Genomic DNA, 23,622 nt, shown 5'->3' on the forward strand with positions numbered 1-23,622 from the left:
CCCTGCCCAAGGGTTCCATCTGTTGGATACCCTTTCTCTGGTTCTTGACCTTGCCCCTTCACTAGTCTCAGAGACATTCATCTAAGATCCCCCAGGAAAGATGAACCCTTCCTCACTCCTGTCTGCCTGAATCTCCTCATTGTGACAATTACTTCTCGAGATATGCCCACAGCCAGGAGGAACCCATCATCCCACCCGCCCACCGGCCCAGGGCAGGCCACCAGCACTAACCATTCTGACACTGCAGTGACCCTCTAGGTGGAAGAACAAGGGCTGCCATTTAGAAATGCTCCAACTCCATTGGTCTGCCCAGAAAAGTTGACCGTGGGACCAGGGTCCAAGCTTTCAGATCCCAAGCTACAAGCCTGAGGTCCAGGTCTTGTTTTCTCATATGGGTCCCCACCAGAAAGTCACCGATAGATGGAAAGATGGCAGATAGATAAGGGAGAGGTGTCGGTGGATTTATTGAGGGGATGGGAGGAGTCAAGGAATGAGGTGAAAAGTTAAGAGCGAACCCAGGTAAAAGGTACTAGAGTGTGTTTTGTACTGTTCTTATTGTTCTAACTTTTGTGTTTGAAATTGTTTCTGAATAAAATTCAAACAACAACAACAACAACAAGAACGTTACCTGTTTTATTTCTCATTGCATTTCCACGCTCAGGGTCCCAACAGCTAGCGCTTTCCCTGGACTGACGGTCCCGAATGGCCAACAGGTCTTCTGCAGGCGGCGCCTGGAGCCTCACACTCACCTGCTCCTCATACCCACCTGCGGCTGCGGTTTGGAAAGACGGCTTCCTGGTGGGTTTCACCAGTTGCACTGGGACAGGCCCAGGTTCACCACGCTGGGCTCTGCACTTCCCTCTTTCCAGGCTGTCTGCTCCCCACCGAAACGCACTAGAGTTTTCTTCTTCGGTTAACCCAACGCGACTCCATGGCTCCTACAGCAGCTCACCCCCTAAACGGGCTTCCGGGCCGGTTTCTGGGGCGTCCTCGGGGTGCTAGGAAGGAGGGCACAGGTGGCCGCACAGCGCTCGCGGTTTTCGCGGAAGGTGCACCAGGCGCCGCTTCCTCCTGTTCCAGGTTCTCGCTTTTGGAGTCGGACAGGCGCGGGCGTCCTTCGCCCCGGGTGAGCATCCCATTGCCCGCTCCCCACTCCCGAAGGCGGCGGTCGGGGAGGCTCGGAGGGGCGCAGGGGCCAGGCGGGGAGAGGGGAAAGGCGGGAGGGGGCGCGCGGCGGAGACCGTGGAGAGGGGCGGTGCGCTCCCGGGAGGGCGGGGGCGCAGGGGCCGGGGCGGGCCCAGGGGCGGGGACGGGGCGTGGGGCGGGGCACGAGCCAACCCGGGCGGGCGGCGCTGCCCGCGGGGACGGAGGTTCGGCGCCGCGCTCGGAGCAGTCTCGGAGCCCATGTTGGGGCCAGCGCAGCTGCGGGCGCTCGGGACAGAGGCGGCGCACTGAGCCCAGGATGAGGGCGCCCGCGCTGCTGACCTGCTGCTGCTGGCTGCTGGTCCCTGTGAGTGCGCCCTCCATCCCGACCGGGTCCCTCTGGCCGAGGCGGGTCCTGCGGCCGGCTGCGCGCACTTCAGGGTCTGGAGCGCAAGCCGCCGCAGGCCAGTCCGGGGTCCGGTTCCCTGGGGAGCCCCAACATTCCCTGTCAGCGTGTGGCGGTCCGGCCCCGGCTGGGGGAGATGCGCTGGCCCCTTCCCCTCCCCACCACGTCCCAGGTCTGCCGGAAGCGGGGTCCAGGTTCCTCTGTGGCCCCAGCAGACGAGCGGTCTGTGGCCTGGCGGTGCCACGGGGCGCTGGGGTCCCGGTGCGAGGAGCTACTGCGGTCACCTGCGCCGGCCTCGCGTCCAGAGGGAGTTGCCTTGTTGCTTAATCCTCCCGTCCAGCTCCCTGGACCTTGCTATCGGCGCGTATTTATTTTAGTGTGTGTCAGAAGAGATGTGGCGTGGCTAAGAAAGTTTCCTTTTGGAAATATTATGCTTTTTTTTAAAGACCGCTGTGCGAAAAGATAAACTGCGGAGAAGTCTGCCAGATGAGTGAAGCACTACGTTATGTGGTTCCCGATAATTCTTTCCTTTATTTGAAAAACTCCCCCCCCCACTTGAGGTTTGACCCCTTTTCCTGCTTTCCTCTCCTAGGCGGAGAAGTGCGTGGCACAGTGGAGCTTTACCTCCGGCAGACCCTGTCTGCAGAGCCACTCCCTCCAAGCTTGTGACCGCGGGGGCTGGCTTGCCTGGGGAGAGCTGAACCGTCTTTAGTTCCCTGGGCCAGGAGCCCCACAATCCATGGTCCCCAGAGAAGGCACAGCCGAGGGACCAGAACAAACCCCAACCCCAGCAACCCCAGGGCCAGGCTTGGGCCAAAAGCACCAGGGATTATCTGGTGAATGCTGCTCTCACCCCCAGACTTCTCCAAACAGTCTTTGCTCCGCCTGCTCCAGGGGTGTTAGATGTTGTAGTGCTGTCAGTGCCTTAAAATTTCTTCTTTTAAGTGGATATAATGTCCTCGATTCTGAAATTTAGACCATTGACTTGTTTACATATGAAAATCCAGCATGTTTGAAGCCAGGGCTTGCTGCGTTTGGCCCCTGGTACTAATCTGGTGAACCTCAGATGCTCAGATGTTCTCTAAACCAGGTGGACTTGGCAGCCGTGTGCAGCACAAGTTTCTCCTTTTAATTCTGTTAGGAAATCCTGTTCCTGGCTGGAATTCTAGTTGGCCTGCATCAGTAGGATAACTAACCATATAGCTGGATAAGAGTGTTTGATAAGAAAGAGAGAAAAGGAGATTGAGAGAGAGGCAGAAAGACCTCTGTGGCAGCCGGCAGCTCAGCTCAGCCGGCAATATGGGCACCTGCTGAAGTCCGACAGAGGAGAGAAAAAGAAGGTTGACTCTTTGTAAATTAGCCACCAAACATGTTCTGAACTGGGAGCCCTGTATTGTTCTGTCCTTGGCCTCTGGGTGGACAGCAGGAGTGACCACTTATATAGCATCTGTGGACCCTGTCATGGGTCCTAGATAAACCTGCTCATGTCTCTGTGGAGCCACACAGCCACAGTAGTGTGATGTTCACCCCTGCCTCTCCTCTTCCAATCTTTCTGAAAGCCTCTTCACACTGAATTATAAAGTCAAAATTATTACAGTTTTATCTGTATTCATAGGATTGTTTCAGATGTGACCATATCAGGGGTCTTCACAATGGTCACAGAGACAGCGCACAGTGCTGGGGTAGCAGGTGCATGGCCCCCGAGTGGTCTTATAAACACACACACACTGGCTTGAACCAGCTGCAGGGCTACGAGGTGGAAGACCCTGATGTTGAGAGGCTGGTCTGAACATACCATGTAGTATGCTAATTTATTTTCCTGCTCAGAAAAAAATATTTTGCTAGGATTTATGCTTGTTTTATAAACCATTACAAAGTAAAGAGTAAAGATTTTTTTTCTAACAACCATGCCAGGAAAACGAAGGTCACTACTTTTAGATGAATTTTTCTTTGGAAGTAGTTTGGAACTGTAAGATTTTGGGTCATTCTTGCAGCGCTTTGCCCAGCTTTCCTCTTGGGCAGTTTAAGTTACTTCTATCTCTTTTCACCTTGAACAGGTGAACAGCATTCACCCAGAATGCCGATTTCATCTGGAAATACAGGAGGAAGAAACAAAATGTGCAGAGCTTCTCAGGACTCCGACAGACAAGCACACAGGTATGTGCAGGCCCAGGAGGAGTCTGCTCCAGCCCCCTCTGGCTTCCTGGGGTGCTGAAGTCTGCCTGCATCTGGAAGGCAGGTCCACTGTGCGCTTTCTTGTGAGCCTCTGGCAGACTCGGGGACCAAGCGGTGAGGTCTCCCCACACACCTTTCTTCTTAACGGCACAAACTTTCAGGGTCTGAGATGACAGCAATGGTTTCTGACCTCTGGTGGGCTTTGTCACCCTCTGCCAACAGCTCCATCTTTCCATGGAGTGAGCATTTATCTGACTCCTTGATTTTTCAGATCTTAGTTAATCACCATGGTGGAAACTTACCAGAAAGCAAACAGGAAAAGGGGGCTTTGTTTCCCTGCCAACAGACCTATTGCAAATGCCGTGGGCCTGCTCGTCCCCCTGATGGGCAGAAGGCTGCTGGATTCCCAGGACTCAGCCTGGGTGCCCCACACGGGCCCGCAGCAAGACTCTGTGACGATACCTATTGCCACAGTAGCAAGCCCTTTGTCCTGGCTCTTTCTTGTTCTCCACTCTATGCCACGACTTTACCTTCCTCAAGAAAGAAAGTCAGAGTAAGATTCTGTTAAAGCAGCCTTGTGTCCCACAGAGGGTCAGAGCTGAGCTCTCTTCTAGACCAGCACTGCCCAGTAGAGTGGGGTGCAGCCACATGGGTAATTTGAATTTTTCCGTAACCACATTACAATAAGTCAAAAGAAGCACATGAGATTAATTTGAATAGACATTTTATTTGCCTGAAATATCCACTTGTGATTTCGACTCATCATCCACACAGAACTATCATGTTCACATTCTTCTCTGCCCCGAGTCTTAGACACCCAGGGTGCTTAGTGTGTTCAGCAGCATGTCACCATTGGGTCCCGTTTCCAGGTCGGAACCCCAGGCGGCTGGCAGCCCCCACACTGGTCAGTGCCGTTCTGATTGTTAAAACGGGCACCTTTGCCCTCCTGCCCGGCCTCTGCATCCACACTGGAGAGGGCCTCGGCTCCCGACTCTCTAGCGTCAATGACCTGTGATTCCCAGGTGTCCTGCACCTCTGCTGGCCACATCCTCTGGGTGTGTGGTTGGACTCTGTCCAGAGAACCGCGAGCACCTCCGCCCCACAGCTCTGCTGAGGTCCAGCTTTGTGAGGAGACACCAGCTGCCCGGGCAGCAGGCTGGACACCACGGCAAGCCGCTGCTGTGAGGCTGCCTGCTCAGTGAGAGCTGCAGGGCTTGGAGGGTTCCAGAAGAGATTCTGAGGAGGCCCTTGGCATCGTGTGTTATCGGGGTCTGGCTTTCCCCAAAGAAATGTGTCTCCAATTTGTCCAGCTTTCTGTTTCCAAAGGGTTTCCAGAAATGTAAACTTTATGTAAAATATTTCATTTTTTAAAAGTCTGGAAACAGGACATTAAATAAAAGTTGTGGGAGCAGAGCAGACCTCTGTAGTCAGTCCAGGAGCCAGTGGCAGCTCCCGGCTTGGTGGCTGCAGCCCCTGCCGGCATCCCCTCTGAAAGCTAAGTCAGCACCCTGGAGAATACTCACAGGGCTCCTCCTCAGAGAGCCATGTGTGTCCTGGGCTCGCCTTGGCAGCATCTGGGCAGAGGGACAGGGCAGGTTCCACCAAGGCCTGGTGGGGAAGCTGCTGTCGGCGCTCCTGAAGTGACAGGTGTCTGCTTGAGCATCTGCATGTACCGGAGCCTCAGAGTCTCATTCCACCTTTGTGACTCACAAGTACTCTGCCAGCCGCCCTTGGGAGCAAAGCAGAGCTGACCACAGGCCCGGCCGCCCTGCAGCTCTGCAGAGACGGCCTGTGTCACAGAGCTTCACTTTACTCTTAGAAATATGCATGGCTCAAATGCCAGGGATATAAATAGTAGTAAGTTACCAAGATGAAGATACCGCAGGTGATGGGAACCAGAGCCGCGGGCAGCCAGAGCTGGGGAGGCGTTCTCAAGGGGCCCGGCCACAGGACAAGAGCACACTCAGGGTCAAAGGTGACCTTGAGGTTCCAGGGGACTGTGGGAGCAACTGTTAGAGCCTGAGGATTGAGGAATTGGTGCAAGAACACCAGAGTGAGGGGAAGAGCATTTCTAATGCTGGTGAGAGAATTCTGTAGTTCTGATGTGGAAATCTTCCTCTTTGTGACATGAAAAAGCGTGTACCATAGAGAGGCAAAGCCCAGTTTCAGTTCTGAGCTCTTTAAAAGTACTCTGAGCACAAGAGCTGTGTGACCTCATCCTGATTCCTCACTGAGTCCAACTTGATCTTGCCACTAGAGGACCAGGCACATCCAGGCCACAGAGGCGAGCCCTGAGCCAGCAGGCGGGCAGGTGTCCTACCTGCAAGGCCGCTGAGGGCCCTCCTGCCCGCTCCTTGCATCTGGGCCAGCTGGTGTAGGCAGAGCAGGTGCCTGCACTTTTGGGGCCATCCCTCCCTGTGGCCATCCCTCCTGTGCCATGAGTGGAGACCACAGCTGAGCCATGGTGGTCAGTATTCACTTAGACCCATGAGGAAGGTGGTTCAAAACAAAAGGCACAAAACCAACATGGACCTGTCCGTCAGGAACCGTGCGGGGTTCAAGATTGCTCCCTACTGCAGACTGACCAGGTTGCAGCCACACTTCCATAGACAGGCAGGGACATAAGATGAGACACAAGGCCAGAGGAGAGATGGCCCCCAGGGCTCTATGCATCTGTGTCACAGCCAAGGAGCCCAAGCCCAGGAAAGTCCATGTCCACAGGAGGCTGCTGGCCAGCTGTGGCCAGAGACAGAGTGCCTTGGCCACTGGGGAGACCAGAGGGAGACTGTCTTCCAAGGGTGCTGGCTACAGGTCATCCTCAGAGGACGGCTTGGAACACAGGGTAGTGCCTCTCCTCAGGACACCATGAAGGACTGTCCACAAGCCAGAGCTGCCACTTCCCTGTTGGCTTTGAAGGTCCTCCTTTGACTCTCCAGGGATGCCGGGTGGTTACCTCAGTGACCATGGCTCACTGTGGTTTCCGGCCCTTCCACTACCTGGTCTTTGAGGAAGAGATGGTGTCTTGTTTCCTGTTGTAGCTTCAAAATCTGATACAGCCTTTAAAGACAATTCAAAAGCTTTTGCTGAGGAATCAGTGAAAATTGTCACATTAGAAATCAAGTGTGCAGCGGGGGTGTAGCTCAGTGGTAAAGCAATTGCCTCATGTGCATGAGGTTCTAGATTTGATCCCCAGCATCACGAAGTAAGAAAGAGCAGGGAAACGTGAGAAAGGAGGAGGAGAAGGAAGAGGAGAAAATAAAGCAATTAAGTGACACAGGCACATAGAAGAAGACCGCTAAAGTATACACACAGTGCCGGAGCTCACGCCTGCAGACCTGTCCCGGGGCCATTCAGTCCTGTGGAAGTGCATTTCCTTTAGTCAGCCTCCTGCTCTCCTCTTCTGTTTTAGTTTTTCATCTGAACGGTGCATTTGCGGACTGACCAGCCTTCGCCCCTGAGCTCTGCTTGAGAGCTGGGTAATATTCTATGGCATTCATTGGCCTCCACCAGGCTCCCGAGCTCTTAGGCAGCTGACGCTATTTTGCTCCTACAAACAATGTCTCAGGATTGGTTTTTCATTGGAAAACAATATCCCAGCCCTCGGGGGTGGGGGGGGTGATTCCAAGCCATGGTGGAAGTTGCCACTGCTGCTTGTGGCCCTGTGTCCTCACCTGAAGCCCCACATTCACGTCTGTGATGGTGGTACCCAGGTTATACACTCAATGACACCCGCTTTTCTTCTGGCCCTTCCTGATATCTCACCGTCGCAGTGAATGCTCATCAGTATCCACGAATGGCTTCTCTTTCTAAAGTCCTGACAAATGTGCCTCCCTGGCGTGCTTCCTGCGCCCTGCCCAGCTGCGTGATCGGGTCGCTGCAGGGGTGGCTCTGGATCTTGGCTGTGGTGTGGTCTGGCCCTTCCTGGTCCTTGGAGACATCAGGGTCTGAGTGGTGTGAACCAGTAGTGGGTGGGGATCACGCCTGTGCCTATGAGGGGTGGAGCCGGTGGAATGAGGACCGAGCTGCTGCCTCCTGGAGACATGGCGGCATGGCCTGCCACCGTCGGTCTCTTTCCTCCGTGTTTCATCTGGCACAGGCTCCTGGGCGGGTCTGCAGAGGTACACAGCTGGTCTGCGTTCTCTGTGTTCTTTTCTGTACTTTTGCAGATCCGTGCCTAGACTTGTATGTTTAAATAATCAATGACTCTTTAATGATTTGGATTTCTGAACATGCCTTTAAATGTACTTCTCATAGGAAAAAGAAAATTGCCTGAAATCAATTCTACCCTGAATCAGGTTCTATATGGGCTCACCCCAGGAGTCTGTGGGGAGCTAGTCGGAGGTGGGGCCTGGGAGCTGACAAAGCTGTGGATCTCAGGAGCTCCAGGAGAGGGCCTAGGTGACCCTGGGGCTGACTGGTCCGGGCAGCCTCCTCTGTGGCCCTCTCTCCCAGGAGAGAGCTCCCTGCTGACAGTCCCCAGCCGATGCCCGCCCTCCATGCCTCAGCGTCCTTGCTCCTGGCTTCTCCAGCCTCCTCCGGTCCTGGGGTCTGGGCTTTCCTGGCTCTTCTCGCAGCAGCCTGGCCTCCGTCCTCAGAAGCTGATCCTTTCCCTGTTGCAGGCGGGGTGCCCAGTGCCTTGGCTAGGGGACCAGTGAGATTCCAGCCAGCCAACTTCAAGGCTGCTTTGTGTGTGCCACCTCACATCCTGGCTTCCCAGCCACAACTGTGTGGCCCTGGTCTGGGGCCCCTCCTCTTCCCAGGGAGCAAGTGGAGGGGGCTCTGGGGCTCGCGGGCCTGCATAGCCTCTGGAGTAGCATGCTCCACACCAGGCACGGCAGTGCACAGCTCTGCTCTCCATGGCCAGGTGACGCCAGCTGCCTCCTGGCAGCAGAGGCTGTGGGGCCATGGTCACTGCCTTGGTGGACAGCAGCTCGTGCCTCCGTGGGGCTCTCACAGGTTTTCTGTGGCCTCTGGCTTTGCACAGTTCTGACTGTAGGGCCAAATGCCACTTCTCCCAGAGGACATGCATCTGAGTCTCTCTGTTTGCAAGGCTTTGCAGAATTTGCCCGTCAAGCTTCAGAGGCTGCCTCAAAGCTCTCGAACCCAGGGGCTGTGGTCCACCGGCCACCTTATGCCCTGGACCCAGCAAAAGTGAGCCCCACTGTCGTGGTTGCCAGAGCTCAGCTGACACTCTTGCTCTTTGAGGTTTTCATTGCGCATATGCCAGGTGGGAGGGGTGATGGGAAGTGAGCAGGATGCGTCACCCAGGGAACCCCAAGTGGATGCTTGGGCAATACGTTGGGGTCCATAGTGCTAAAGGCAAATGTCCCTCCATTGTCAGGAAACGGGGCCTGGACCAAGGAGCATGGGATTTCTGGGGGAGACCTGAGAGCGAACCACAGTGGCATCAGCCTATCAGGAGTGGCCAGGGCCACTCCATCCTCCCTCCGAGACCAGGCAGAAAGAGGGTGGGAAAGCTGCCGATAAGACCAGGAAATGTTTTCATCACAGCTGGCTTCTGCGTCACTGGCTGTGAACCCTCTAGACTGCCGTGGGCCCTGGTCATTCGCTCTCAACCTTTTGTGCATGCTGAGTGCCTAGTGCCCGGGTCTTGGTTTTAGTTTTGCATGTCTTCCGACTGCTCCATCCAGCCCACCCTGTGCTGGAGTGGACAGGGAACCAACTGCCCCCTGCTTTCCTCCCCGGCCCCCACTGGGGCTTGAGCTGCTTTTGTCCAGATGGTGAGCACCTGCCTTGGCATTCCAAGCCCGCAGACAGCGTCTCCTCTGGTGGGTCCCAGCTCCCTTGCGGTCAAGGTCCTGTTTGGCATTCCTGACCTCTGGGCTCTGAGGCTCCCTTGGAGGGGCTCTGCTCTGGTGGGGGTTAGACCAAGATGAGGAGTGCGCTGCACACACCTTGCCCAGCACCTGCTCAAGGAGGGCCACGGGCAGGCAGCGCAGGGGACAGCATGGCCTGGTGAGAATAGGGGCACTGACCGTGGCGGAGGTGCTCCAGGCCCTGGGCTGGGGCAGAGTGGGGGATCCCCAGCCACCCTGCCCGTCATACCTCCAGGTGAGGAAGCCAGGCCCAGAAGGCGGGCAGCTGCCAGGTCCAAGGACCCTCACCACGTGCCGCCTCTGTGGCCATCACTGTGGTGGGGGGACAGAGCAGCGTGCTCCTGAAGGGCTCACCTGCCTCAAAGGTGGCAGCAGGCCCTGCATGCCCCACGTCTGAGCTGGCAGGTCCTGTCCATATCCGCCTCGTGTTGGGTGTAGCCACCTCTAGACACGGCCTCTGCTAGTTTCCACCCTCCTGGTGAAATGGCTTCTCCCACCAGCCTGCCTGGATCTGAGGTCCTTCATTTCTCCCGGGGCCTCCCTCATCACACCTGGCAGAGACTCCGTCACCTCCTTCCTGGGGAAGAACAGGGACCCCTGGGAGCAGCTGAGGCTCTGCTGGATGGGAGACTGTCTGGAGGGGACATCAGGTGCCTCGACCCAGAGCACCCCGGAGGTCTGTGGCCACTGCAGGTGTGAAATCGCTGTGCTGCCCACCCGCCTCACCTGAGCTCCGCACCTCCCGTGCAGAGTGGAAGGCCAAGGCCACTTGGAAAGGACCGTGAACATGAGCCCAGGAGCCCTGGAGAGGAGGGAGCACGCTGTCCTGCACCCAGCACCCTACAGCACCCTCCACACAGCAGAGGCCCTGAGCTCAGGCCCTGCACCCAGCACCCTACAGCACCCTCCACACAGCAGAGGCCCTGAGCTCAGGCCCTGCACCCAGCACCGTCCCCAGCACCAGCCCTCATCTGGGAGCCCAGGGAATCTCCACCTGGGGCTCTGATTCTGGCTCTTTGCTGGAGCGTCAAGGAGGGTGGGCTTAGGATCATCTCCAGGTGACCAGGCCAGAGCGCAGCCACAGGGAAGGAGGAGGACCACGTGGGCATGCAGAGGCTGCAGGCTGGACTCCAGAGGTCTTGGTGTTCAAGGAGGGGTCTCGGGAGAGGCAGGGCTCTCTCTGAGAGGGGAGTCTCTGTGTGAGAGTGTGGGTCTCAGTGGGAGGTCTCCATGAGCTGTTCCCGGGAGCTCATGAAGCAGTCTCTCTGGGAGGAATCAGGTGCCCTGGGTTAGAGAAATGTGCCCAGGGAGAGGCCCCTGGAGACGATGCTCCTGTGGACAAGCAAAGCCCAGGAGCCATTTCCACAGACCAGGGCCAGGCGCCAAACCAGAGGGAGATGTGGAAGAAGAAGGCCCGGTGCTGGGTGGCATCAGGCCAGCCGCTCTGGAGGGGCTTGTGCAGGGTCCCACCCAGGGGCTGCTGGGTGGAGGGAGGGCAAGGCCTCCACCTGGGGCAGGAGACAGGTGGCCTTTCTCAGAGAAAATAGGGAGAGAGCAGAGCTCGTGGGAAAGGCATCCATCATCAGGGACCCAGGCCAGTGCTCTGTGATGAGGAACTGGGCATGAGGGGACCATGGCAGCTCCCAAAAGTTCCTGGGGATCGGGCATTTCTGTGAGGTCAGGTGTGACTGATGATCTGGGGCCACGGTGCTGCGCAGTCCTCTGCCCCCCCATGGTGGCCTAGCTCTGCCCCTGCTGGGCCTACGTGGCAGCTCCACACTGCTTCCTCAGGAGCCCGGAGCTGGGGGAGCCAGGGTCCCCTCACCTGGCACAGTCCTGGGAAGTGTCACCCAAGCCTTAGTCATAAACCTGGGGGAGACTCTCCCAGGACCAGCCTGGCACTCCCAAGTCCTGTCCAGAAGGGACCACGAAGGGCTTCTCATGCCCTGCACAGCCCTCCCCAGCCCTGCCTCTCTCACCACGCCCTGCACAGCCCTCCCCAGCCCTGTCTCCCTCACCACACCCTGCACAGCCCCCCCCCAGCCCTGCCTCCCTCACCACACCCTGCACAGCCCTCCCCAGCCCTGCCTCCCTCACCATGCCCTGCACAGCCCCCCCCAGCCCTGCCTCCCTCACCATGCCCTGCACAGCCCTCCCTAGCCCTGCCTCCCTCTGCACCCACCACACGGCCCGAGCAGCTGCAGGTGGAGGCACAGCAGGCAGCTCCTGGGTGAGGCTCTTGTTTGTGCACTTCCCCCTGTACTCAGTCCCCTTGATGCCCGCTGGCCCTGCAGCACCTGTGAGGCCCAGGGGGCCCTGCAGGCTCCTGTCCAGAGCTAGGTGTCAGCCTGTGCTGGCAGGCAGTGATGAGCAGGGCCCAGGGAGGAGCCGACTCGGCTCAGTTTGGAGCAGGGTGATGTTTGGGTTCCGTTGGATTCAGGGTTTCTAAATACATATGTTCTGCCTGTATCTCTGCAAGTGGCTTGAAAGTCCTCTTGTGCACTTACCAGCTTTGGTGATTTCTGTTTCTGGGTCTGGGTGTGATGTTAGCTGAAGTCCCAGAAAGTGACTTCTGTCTTCAGGGTCCACCAGAATCCCAGAATAAAGCTGCCACTTCTGAGATTCTCGTCAGGCATGGCCATCGCCCAGGGAATGACCATGTCCCAGGAAGTGGCCTTTCTGGACCCTGGGTCTGTAGCTTTCCCACCAGTCGAGGGTGGGATTCTTGCTCCAATTAGTCTCTTCCCTGGGTGATGCCCATGACATCATTCCAAGCACCCACGGAGTCCCGGCCCTGCGGGGAGATCTCCAGGCACCCACGGAGTGCCGGCCCTGCGGGGAGATCTCCAGGCACCCACGGAGTCCCGGCCCTGCGGGGAGATCTCCAGGCACCTGTGGAGTTGCAGCCCTGTTGGCAGATCCCCTCCTGTCCTGATCTGCTTCTTCAATTTCTCTTAGGGATCACAAGGGGGCTCCCAAGCAAACCCAAAGTGGATTGGGGCCATGGTGGCCAGGCATGTATCTGCCATTCTCTCTGGCACGAAGTGCTTCAGCAGGTGACCAGACTCTCCATCCACAGTGTAGCACGGGGGATCATTATAGTTGCTCACTGAACATCTGCTGGAGATGTGGGTATTTGTGATTATCAGAAGCTTGGCAGGAGCTCATCCCAACATCATGCTAAATCAGTAGGAAAGAACAATTGACTATTTGGTCTCTGTCTCTGTGGACAGTTGGGGCACTGTCACCCCAGGCCTGCCCACTAATGTCCCTCAGATCATCCTATGGCCTCCCAGCTCATGGTATTCTTACACTGTGCTGTTGTGCTCTATCCTCCGAGCACATTTCTGTCTCACCGATGGTGGTTGCTGTGGATGCTTCCCTTGGGTTCCCCCACCCCCACCACTTCTCCAATAGCAATCACTGTCACCATTCTTAATGGCAACTTCTGGATGGCATTTGGCACCAAGCCCTGCCCAGCAAATGCATAGGTGTAGCTCTCCTTATCTCACTGACAACTATTTTAAGAACAGATGACATGAATTTGCATCCTCCGAGTGATACCAAGGCACCCTCATTCAGCAGAATTTGTCTGTTCTGTTTGCCCTGGAGGGACTGAGGTTCTGTGAGGTCCAGTAACAGGTGCCTGACACTTGGCCATCCCCATGGACAGCATTCAGGGTGTCCTGGAACTCAGTCTGAGGCAGCCTGGCAGGGTGGCCAGCATTTCTGAAACTCCAGGTGCCAGCAGATCTGTCTGTCCACGTCACATCCACCTTCTGTGGGGCTGCGAAAGCTGGACCTGATTCCTGCATATTCTGTCAGCCAGCCACTCTCTGGAGCCTCTTTTGCAGTAAACTCCAAGACAAGAAAGTCCTGAAACCAGGCTGCTAGGACAGGGCTGTCCTGATGGGCAGCTGCTCAGAGCACAGTGTCCGTGTCTGCACATGCCCCCAAGCTCAGGAAACAGACTCCAGGGGTCCTTCTTGCTCTGTGCAGTCAACTAGGTAGCCCCTGAGTGCCCAGGTGACAGCAGGTCTCCAAGAATACTGTTTTTTTAAATACTTATTTTATTTATTTATTTTTATGTGGTGCTGAGGATAGAACCCAGCACCTCACACTTGCTGGGCGAGTGCTCTACCGCTGAGCCACAACCCCAGCCCCAAATACTGTTATTTTGAGGGATCAGTGAGCAGAAAGTCAAAGCAAGGCAGAGGTGGAAAACTGCTGAGTTGCTGCAGGCCCAGCTCAGCTCCGGCAAGGTTCCAGGGAACAAGGGATGAGAGTGGAAGTAACTCAGAGCCAGGTTTCTGCCCCAGGATATGAGGGAGGATCTTCTGGCGAACAGGCACTGGGTGGGAGGGCTGTGCAAGAAGGGCTGGACTTGAGGCTCTCTGAGCAAGAGGACCAGCCTGCTGTGGGCCAGCTTGCAGTCTCAAGTCCAGGGCAGTCTAACTCAAGGAAGAGCCTGGTCATCTGCATCCTCCTCACTTGGTCCCTGCAGGCCAGCTCCTATTTTCTCTGGTGTCCCTTGCTGTGAACTCAGTGCGGAGAAGACAGCATCCTGTGAGCATGAGGGACACAGTGATTTTTGAGGCCAGCACTTTGCTTGCCTGGGACAATTCAGGTCACAACTGAGGGTTGCAGATCAGAAGAGAACAAAGCACTTGAAAAAATAATTTCCTCCCAAGTCAGCTCCCAACACCATCCAGGCTTTAAGTTAACAGCAAGCACCCAGGGTCGATGGCTTTGAGGGCAGCAGCTCTACAGAGAGAAGGTACCAGCTTCTCTAACAGGTGTTACTTTAGAATTGTAGAGCCAAGAGGAATAAGAATCTCCTTGCTCAGTAGTCACCTTACAGAGAAGAGACACAGGGTTGAGCAGGTGCCTTCCTGCACAGGTGAGCCCTCACAGGCGAGCCCTGCACAGGTGAACCTACACAGGTGCATCCCTGCACAGGTGAACCTACACAGGTGCATCCCTGCGAGTGAACCTACACAGGTGCGTCCCTGCACAGGTGAACCTACACAGGCGAGCCCTGGGCAGGTGAGCCCTCACAGGTGAGCCCTGCACAGGTGAGCCCTCACAGGTGAACCTACACAGGCGAGCCCTGCACAGGTGAACCTACACAGGTGCATCCCTGCACAAGTGAGCCCTCACAGGTGAGCCCTGCACAGGTGAGCCCTCACAGGTGAACCTACACAGGCGAGCCCTGGGCAGGTGAGCAAACTCCACAGTTGATGGCTGTGGGGCCACAGTTAAGCTCCTGCCGATCCTGCGCCTGCCTGTGACTCCCGGGTTTTCATCATACTAGCAGGAACTCAGTCAGTGCCTTGCAGGTCTTATTACGTGCTGATGATTTGTACTGAATCAGTGGTGTTTGGAGCTTAAATATGTTGAATTCCCACTTTTAATCATTCTTCACACTTTTTGAGTTTTCTCATCAATGGGGGAGGAACTAGGATTCCTTCCAAGAGACGAGATGGATTCCAGCATTTCTGGTCCAGTCAGTACTTCATATCTAGACTTCCTGTCAGATAATCTCTCATCCTGCTTCTCCATGGACCTGTGGCTGTTGGGGACTTGCAGTTGGGACTTCCTGCTGTGGTCAGTCTGTGGAGTATGGCATGGCTGTGGGGAAAAAGGCTCCGTGTGAACCAGAGGGGGTGGTGGGAGACGTGAAAGGGGGGACAGGAGGACGTCAACACATGCAGTGTGCCCTGTGTCGAGCTGTGGAGGGACAGGTGGCTCCTGTCTGGGCTCCTCGGGACACAGGGCAGGCCCCTTTCCCAGGACCAGTGCTCTGAGCAGGTCCTGCGGTGGGTCTGAGGGTCATCTCTGCAGGTTCCAGGATGGAATGTGTGGGACTGTCCTCTCCACTGTGCAGGGGTCAGCACCAGGGATACTCCCTGGGAAAGGGGAGAGTCAGATCCCGGCAGCCATGGGGCAGCCCGAGCAGAGAGGGCACAGAGACCTCCACACAACCCCTGTGGAGGGGACCCACCTCAGCTGCCACAGACGCTGCCCAGCGGGTGACATGAAGGGCCCTGCAGCAGGGCTGGGCTGTAGTGAGGGAGCGGCCCTGCAGCTAGAATTCCTCCGGGCCCTCATCAAGGCCTCTGCAGAGGGACCTGGTGGTTCAGATGGGGCAGGAGTGACGGACAGCAGAGGATGCACACCACCACCCCTGTAGCTGGAGTGTCAGAGTCCACATGGGGTGGCCGGTCCTGGAGGCCAGGGCATGCTGGGAGCTGGTCCTGGGGGCCAGGGAGTGCTGGGGGACGGTCCTAGGGGTGACAGTGGGTGGGACAGTGGTCATCCCTCAAGGGCCAGCCCACTCGGGTGAGGGCGCCCAGAGCCACATGGGAGCCTGGTGGAATAAAGGCTTCTCGTACTCTGGCCTCCACTGCTGAGTGCACTGAGGATGACCCCCGCCGACCTGGGCAGTGCCAGGCACAGCAGGCCTCACTCCTGGAAGCCACAGAGTGCAGTCTGCTGTCAGAGGCTGGGGGCACTGGCCATGCTGTTGGACAGGAGTGTGTCTTGGTGCCCTATCATGCAGCAAGCGAACATGCCTCATAGTAACGAATTGCATTTTTAAAATGCCAGAAGAATGAATTTAAGATGTTGTCACCATACAGAAGGAAGTCTCTGAGGCAATGTATGTGCCGATTAGCCTGGTTTGAACCCTCAATGTGCAGGGTTCGACAACACTTTCATCCCATAAACATACTCACTACTTGCCAATTAAAAATGAAATAAAACTTGAAAATTACACAGTACAACGTTATCCAAATGCTTTCTACTGCATTCCTGATGGTTTCTCCAAAGCTAATCGGAGTGGACACAGCAGTGTCTAACTCGTGGCCTCCCTGCCACCTCCTGGGGCTGGCCCCCTGACTCTCTGCCTCTCCTTGCAGCCTGCCCTGGTGTCTGGGACAACATCACCTGCTGGCGCCCTGCAGAGGTGGGGGAGACGGTCACCGTGCCCTGTCCCCAGGTGTTCAGCCATTTCTACAGCAAACCAGGTGGGCTGTGTGTGCTCCTTCCCGTGCTCCCCACAGTGTTTGTGTCTGAGAACTGGTGTCTCCACTTCCTTTGGTGACTTCTGGCTCCTCCTGCTGCCAGGGAACAACAAGACACAGAGGTCATCCACCCCACCTACGTGGGCAGCAGGGCAGGTGGCAGGGAGGGGCCAGGCCTGGCAGACACAGGAGAGCCACAGCCTGGGGACTGTGCAGGGGTGGGAGCCAGGGGTGGAGAGGAAAGAGGCTCAGTGGGTCCCTGTGAGCCTGCGGGCTGGGTTCCCACAGTCCCCAGAGAGCATCTTGGTCCAGAGGGGCGGAGACAGCCCTGTGGAGCTGTGATTCTGGCAGGAGGGGACATCTGAAGGCTCAGCCCCGGGCCCCACTGTGCTGACCAGTCTGACATCCCTGAGGTCTGAGTTCTCTGCAGAGCCTTGGAAGCTGCCCTGGGCCCTGTCCTGGGGCTTGCTGTGCACCTGGAGATGCTGCCCAGTGGGTGCTTAGAGGAGCGCTTGCCTTGTTTTCATAAGTGATCAGATCTTCGTAACCTGGAGAAACCCACCTGGAAAGCCAGCGTGGAAGACGCACCTGCAGACAGGGAGGTGGGGGATTGCTCTGATCTGGCAGGTGCTGGGGCTAAACCTGGAGAAGAGAGTGTTGGGCGTGGTTGGAGGAGGAGAGCGAGCAGGAAGGAGCCTGCTGCCTCACAGGCAGCCCTCGGGCTGAGCTCGCCCGGCATGGCCCCTCCAATTCAGGACCTGAACAGTCTAGATAATCTGGCCTTTTAAACTTTCCATCCATCCAGTTACTTCTCTACTGAATGTTGTCCTGGAAATCCAAGTCCATGCACAGAGCCAGCAAGCAGTCGAGGCCCAGCCAGCCCCTGGGCCCAGGGAGGCCCTGAGAGAGACCTCGGGAGGCCCAGCAGGTCCCAGAGGCCACACTCTCTCAAACCTACAGTCGGGCCAGGCAGGCTGGGCCGCTCTGCCACCCGCCTGGCAGGAGCTGCTCGGCAGGTGGCACCAAGAAGGAGGGACTTGCCTGTGGCTGTGTCCGACTCCTCTCGGCCACTGAGCAGGTGGATGCAGCAGTCAGGGCTCCTGAAGCACTGAGCCTGTCTCCCCTCAGTGTCGTCTGACCTCTGGGACCTGGCCTTCCCACCTGCCCCCAGGTTCCCTGGAAACGAATGAGGCAAGACCCGAAGGCCCTGGGCCCTGGGCTCCGTCAGCCCAGGAGGGCAGCAGCCCTACAGAGTGGGGGTGCACATGGATGAGCACCGGCTCTGCCCAAGGACTGGGGGTGCTCAGTTTTCCCACCCCACCCTGGCAGGGGCCACCCACTCTTCTGTGTGGGCTTCTCCAAGGTCACCAGCTTGTCATCAGGGAACACTGCAATTCTGGGCCGAGAACCAGTGGTGGACTGTCCGGGTGGAGAGGTGGGATTTTACCATCACAGCTGCCTTTGTCCTTGCAGTTTACCCACCTCCATCCAGCCGCGGCCATGTGGAGCCCCAGCACTCAATTCTTGGCAGTGCAGATTGGGGGCAGGCGAGGAGCAGGGGGGACCAGGAGCCAGGCAGGACAGGCAAGACCTGGCGGTAGGCTCCAGAGTGACCGGGCCTGGCTATAACTGCCTCTTAAGGTGGCAGGACATGGAATCTGCCAAGATTTTCATTCTGCTCCAAGGTGGCAGCACTTGGAGCAATTGCAATGTTACTTCTGTTTTTCCCACTTTATGACCTGAGTGTCCCCTCGCATCTCTTGGGCCCCGCCTACTCTAGGCAGGTTGTGAAAGGCGGCCTCCGTGGAGTCTGCTGACTAGAGAAGCACACAGGGACGTCTTTGTGGACCTGTGGTAAAACGTCTGAACTTCACTTTCCAGGAAACATAAGCAAAAACTGCACGAGTGACGGGTGGTCGGAGGCATTTCCTGACTTCATCGAGGCCTGCGGCTACAGTGACCCCGAGGACGAGGGCCAGGTAGGGCCTCCCCCAGCCGCACAGAGCGGCCCCTGTCCAGTCCTGGCCATGGCACCTGGCGGGCAGGAGGGTGGGCCTGGCGGGTGGGCTCAGCTCTCCTCCACCTGGACCAGCACAGCTCCTCCTGTGTCCCCTCACCATCCTGGGTCTGGTCTGCCGCCCGCAGCTTAGCCCCAAGCCTGCCAGGTGTGACCAGACCAGCCCTTCCCCAGCCCCAGGCTGCCTCCGACCTTGGCTGGTTCATCTTGGTCTCGCTGGGCCTGGGCCGGGTGGCAGTGACCCTCCGGTTGGTGGTGCGCGTTCGTGGCTGCGTTTCCAAGGGGGCCTGGGGCACTGTGTTCCAGAGTAGCTGACGACATTCTTGTGTGGAGTGAGTCCACCCCACCCCAACATCTGCCCAGCCCAATTGTGCCCAGGCCCACCGCTGTGGCTCACTTCACCCCCAGGCCACTCGCTGTCCCTGCCCTCAGCCTCTGTCCCTTCCTGGCTGCCCCGGTGGGTGAGCACCTGGTAAACCTGCAGGCCCCTATTCAGACCACCAGCCTGCACAGAGAGGTGCTGGCCTGAGAACTGCAGGGGGCAGGCTGCTGGCCCTCCCTCGTGGGGGCCTCTCCAAGGCCCGGCAGGGCTCCTTCCCCACCTCCCGGCTCCTGGGGCTCTCCCTTCTTCTTCTCTAGGGCTTCAGTTCAAAGCCAGTTCTCTTCCCACTGAAGAAAGGAAGTCTCTCTGGGTCAGCACTGTCCTCAGGGTTGGGAGACCCACCTGCCTGAGGGGTGGAGGGGGGGTGGGTGAGCTCAAGGACCACTGTGGCCTCTCTGGGTCTTAGAGGAAAAGCCGGGGTCAGAGAAGGCACAGAGAACTCTGTGCTGCACACCCTCAGGGGGCCCTGCCAGAGACCGGAGGCCAGGCTCCCTAGTGCCCGCACTGGCTTTCCTGTAGGACTGGGTCACCCCGGCCCTGCCCTCTGTGCTGTGTGGGTTGACATCCCCACCGGGGCTGGACGCTCCTGCTAGTCGTCCTACTGCGTGGGTCCAGGGTCGGTGGAGGAAGAGCCCACTGTGTGTCCTGGGTTCCTCACTCAGAGGGAGGCAGCACTTGGAGCAACTGAAATTTTACTTCTGTTTTTCCCACTTTATGACCTGAGTGTCCACTCGCATCTCTTGGGCCCAGGAGCCTGGGCTACCCCAGCTCAGCCCCTGCCAGTCATGGCTGGACCTGGGCTGTGTCCTGTGCTCCAGGGAAGACAGGAAGGAGATCCAGGGGAGGGAGGGAAAGGGTTCCTTTGCCTGCCCCTCTGGTCCTGTGAGGGCCCTGCTCCGTGATGCTAATCACCACCATTAGCTTTTCTGCATTGTCCCCAGAGCCTGTGGCCTCTGGTGGCACTGGCCTCTCAGATGTAGAGAGCTGTCGAGTGTCCGGGGCCATCGTATGTTCTGAACTCAGTGACGACAGGCACACTGGAGTTAATGTCACTGACTCCCCGCCTCGGCCAGGTCCCAGGGCCAGGTCCCAGGGCTAGGGTGCAGCCAGCACCTGCAGTGCCACCCCTAGGTGCACCAGTGTTGGTTCCTTTTGTGCTTCTGGACCCCATATTCGCTGCCCTGGTCCCGCACAGGAGGCCGAGCGTGAGCCTCTGTGTGTGCTCCTGGGAGGAGCAGACACCAGAGCCAGGCCTCGGGCCTCAGCCCCTCACCTCAGCAGCTGATGGACTCACTGCAGTGGTCCCAACAGAGAACCCAGCTCAGAGCCAGAGTGGCCCTGCACGTGCTGCCTGTGAGTTCACAACATCTCCACGGGGGTTAGAGTGGACTCAGGGTCTCTCCAGGAGTCCACTCATAGGCTCTGAGAACAAGGCTTCCACCCCAGCCAAGGGGCTGTTCTGTGGAGAGAAGGCTCTTTGCTGAGGCCCTGAATTCTGACCCAGAGCAGGGGCAATGGCTATGGAGTGGGGTGACTTTGGCAGTGACCTTCCTACCTGGGTCCAAACCCTGAGATTCAGCCAGATGTCGGGGCTGCAGACCAGGAGTGACCAGGAGTCCCAGGGTTTCTGAAGGCAGAGGGGTGGTGGATCACCTGCCATGCACAGCCCCAAAACTGAGCCTCACCACGCAGCTACCCCTCGCGGCTGAGCTCTGAGTACAGCAGGACACTTGCTGGGGCCAAGCACTGTCCTGAGGCCTTACCAGCAATGTCCATCCAGAACTGGGCGCAGGTCCCAGGGGTCATGGCCCAAGCCTCAGGGATGCACTCCATAGGGCACGAAGGTGCCCTGGGAGCCTCCCGAGCTCGTCCCCAGGTCATGAAGAATGACCAGGGAGGGCACCCGCCGTGGTAGTCGCAGCTCAAGGCAAGACAGGCCCTGGTTTCCTGACCCTCTGGGTGGCACCAGGGGTCATTTCTGGGGACACCCCTCCCTGTCCTTTGGTCCTGCTCATAGGGCTCGAAGCTGAAGCCGCCTGCGTGTGGCCCGGTGTCTGCTCCCGTGCGTCTGTCTAGTTGAGGAGCTCGCTCTCCACTAATACTTCAGAGACTCTGCAAGTGCCCTAAATGCCCGTTTCCTGGTAAGGGATTAGAGAGTCAAAACACTTCAATATGAGAAGGCAATAAAGATGACGGCCCAAGACCAGCGAGGCGTCCTCCCTGGGTGCAGTTGGTGCTCTTTGAATACTTTGGATACTTGGAGTATTAGGGGATAACAATGGCTCAGACCCGGAGCGCAAGGCCAGGGGGCCACACAGTGTGTGCCACCTGAGTCCGGTCCCCCGCAGGTGAGCACAAGGCAGCGTCCCCAGGTGGCCACCCCCTGGGTCCCCCAGCTCCTGCTCCTCTCTTCAGTCTTCCGCTCTCTTCCCAGATTGGTATTTTCCTTGGATTCCCACTCACACAGTCAAGATCAGCCGTCAGTGTGCGGTCATCACAGGTTTCAAAATAACTAAACTCAAGAGAAGATCAACCTCTGTAGAAACCACAGGCTTCACTGTGTGCCAAAGATCCAGAAAACCAAGTGGAGTCCCACCGGACGTCCCCACAGGAGCCAGGTGTGGGCCCAGGGCCTCTGGCACAAGAACCAACAGGAGCCTCCCCACCTGGGCCTCATCTGGCCAAGGGGACACAAGCAGAGTGTGCAGCCTGTTCCCTGGGCCTCAGCCGCCTCCGTCGGGTCTGAGGAGCTCTGGAGAGGCGCTGCTCGGGGGGCTCCAGGTCTGCACACGGGGAGAGCCCTGCTGGTGGTGTGCGGTAGGGCTGAGCCCTGCTCCCGACCCCGGGTCAGCAGCCCTCCTTTGTCTGGGAGGTTCCTCCGGGCACACACGAGAGGGGGTGCGGCAGCTGATCCTGAGGCCCCACTGGGCACTCCCGCTGCTTCCCCCCTCACGACCAGGCCACGCGGATGCAGCACGCCGGCCTGCCAGGGGTCTGCCCGCAGCCTCCGCCGTGCCTTGCCTGTGCAGTTCTGAAACAAAGACCACATCGGCTAAATTTAGCCACGCACTGTTTGGCACTTCAGGCCTCCATGTATCAAGTGGATGCATTTCTTCCAGATTATGCCATATTCCTAAAAATATGTGTGCCCTCTCCTCCCAGCTCCTGCCCGGGAGCTCTCCCTCCGGCGCCGACTTCACTCCCCCGAGGCTCTTGGTCACTGAGGCTCAGCTCAGCACTGATGCTGCCGGCACCCTGTGCAGGCACCCACCTGGAGCAGCCCTGGGGGCACACCATGGTCCCGGCTTGTCAGGAGGCACGCAGCAGAGGCCCTGTGAGCCACCTGCCAGGGCTCCGCTCCCCAGCTCATGCACACAGGCCAGGAGCCCTGAAGTGGCCAAGAAGCCCCAGGGGACTCACCCAGAGCCCTATGTGCTGCTGGTTCCCACAGCGATTCCAGCTTCCAGGGCCCCAGCAGCAGCATCTGTCTTTCTCCTCGAGGTGCAAGCCGTGTTCCAGGTGGCCAGTGGCAGGAGATCAAGGGGATCCCGGATGCTACACCAGCCAGGGACAACAGGGGCATGGAGACCTGGGCCAGGGACCTGGGTGGGTGGGCAGAGTGGGACCCAGAGCTGCCCACAGGAGCCCTGAGACTGGCCTGTGTCATAAGCAGAAAGGTCCCAGGACCAGAAACACTAGGGGCCAGGTGGTGCTGCTGTTGAGTGGCCCTGTGCCTCTGGCGCTTAACAGTTGCACGCAGTGAGTGAGGCACCTCAAGGCCAGAGGACAGGGTGGCAGGGAAGCTAGGTAAACCGCAGACACCACATGCCAGGGACAGGCGAGGGTACAGCTGTAGGGTGACAGTCAGCCTGGAGGTGCAGGCAGCCATGGGCGCGGAGGGAAACTGGCCTGCAGGAGACAGGCCTGGGAGCTTCTGGGCTGGTGTGACCCTCGAGGGCAGTGTGGGTGAGGTCCTGCCTGGCTCTGCACGGACAGGGTGCGGCTGTGCTTGGCTGAGGCTGTGCTCCGGGTGCTGGCCCCTTGTGTGTGAGTGACCTCTCATAGAACAGCAGCAGCTGGCTCTGTGGCCAGCCCCTGGGACAGTGTGGAACAGCAGCCACCTCCCAGGACCCTCAGTGTGCAGTGGGCGCCATGATGGAGGGAGGAGGCTTGGCGGGAGCAGGCAGGGAGCCAGCCTGAGCGACAGCGGCTGCTCCTGGGCCGTCGGGGGCTCTCACTCAGCCTCAGCACAGGCTTCAGGGTCCCCAGAAGGAACGAGGACAGGGCAGAGACACATCCTGTCCTCTAGGGGCTGGGTGGTCTGCTGAGGCCCAGGACAGAGAAGAAGGAAGGGCCCTGAGGGGTCTCTCCCTGTGTCACGTCCTGGGATCTGGGACCAGAGGGCGTGGACAGGATGCCAGCAAGTGACAAGGACATGGGGAAACTGCGGGTGAAGGCAGAAACACCAGCCACTTTAACACCGTGTCCCCCTTTTAAAAGCCCTTCTGCTGTATTTTCTATATTTAAAAAAGTGAGCACATATTACTTTTGTATTTCAATAAAACAAAATTTTAAGATCTCAAAAAATAGTACATCTACGTCAAGTTGGTCCTTCAGCTCTGGGCGTAGACAGGTTG

General features: G+C 57.9%; 1 protein-coding gene across 1 annotated transcript in view; it reads left to right on the forward strand.

Moving 5' to 3' along the window:
* Window positions 1-1,368: 1,368 nt before the first annotated feature.
* Vipr2 (vasoactive intestinal peptide receptor 2) overlaps window positions 1,369-23,622 on the forward strand; it is a 66,421-nt gene continuing 44,167 nt past the window's right edge. The window contains exons 1-4 of the mRNA XM_026380008.2: window positions 1,369-1,510; window positions 3,607-3,706; window positions 16,482-16,589; window positions 18,468-18,565. Coding sequence (XP_026235793.1) covers window positions 1,463-1,510; window positions 3,607-3,706; window positions 16,482-16,589; window positions 18,468-18,565 — 354 coding nt within the window. The 5' untranslated portion in view covers window positions 1,369-1,462. The remainder of the gene's footprint in view (window positions 1,511-3,606; window positions 3,707-16,481; window positions 16,590-18,467; window positions 18,566-23,622) is intronic.

Source organism: Urocitellus parryii, chromosome 3 (assembly GCF_045843805.1).
Source record: "Urocitellus parryii isolate mUroPar1 chromosome 3, mUroPar1.hap1, whole genome shotgun sequence".
Taxonomy (NCBI): Eukaryota; Metazoa; Chordata; class Mammalia; order Rodentia; family Sciuridae; genus Urocitellus; species Urocitellus parryii.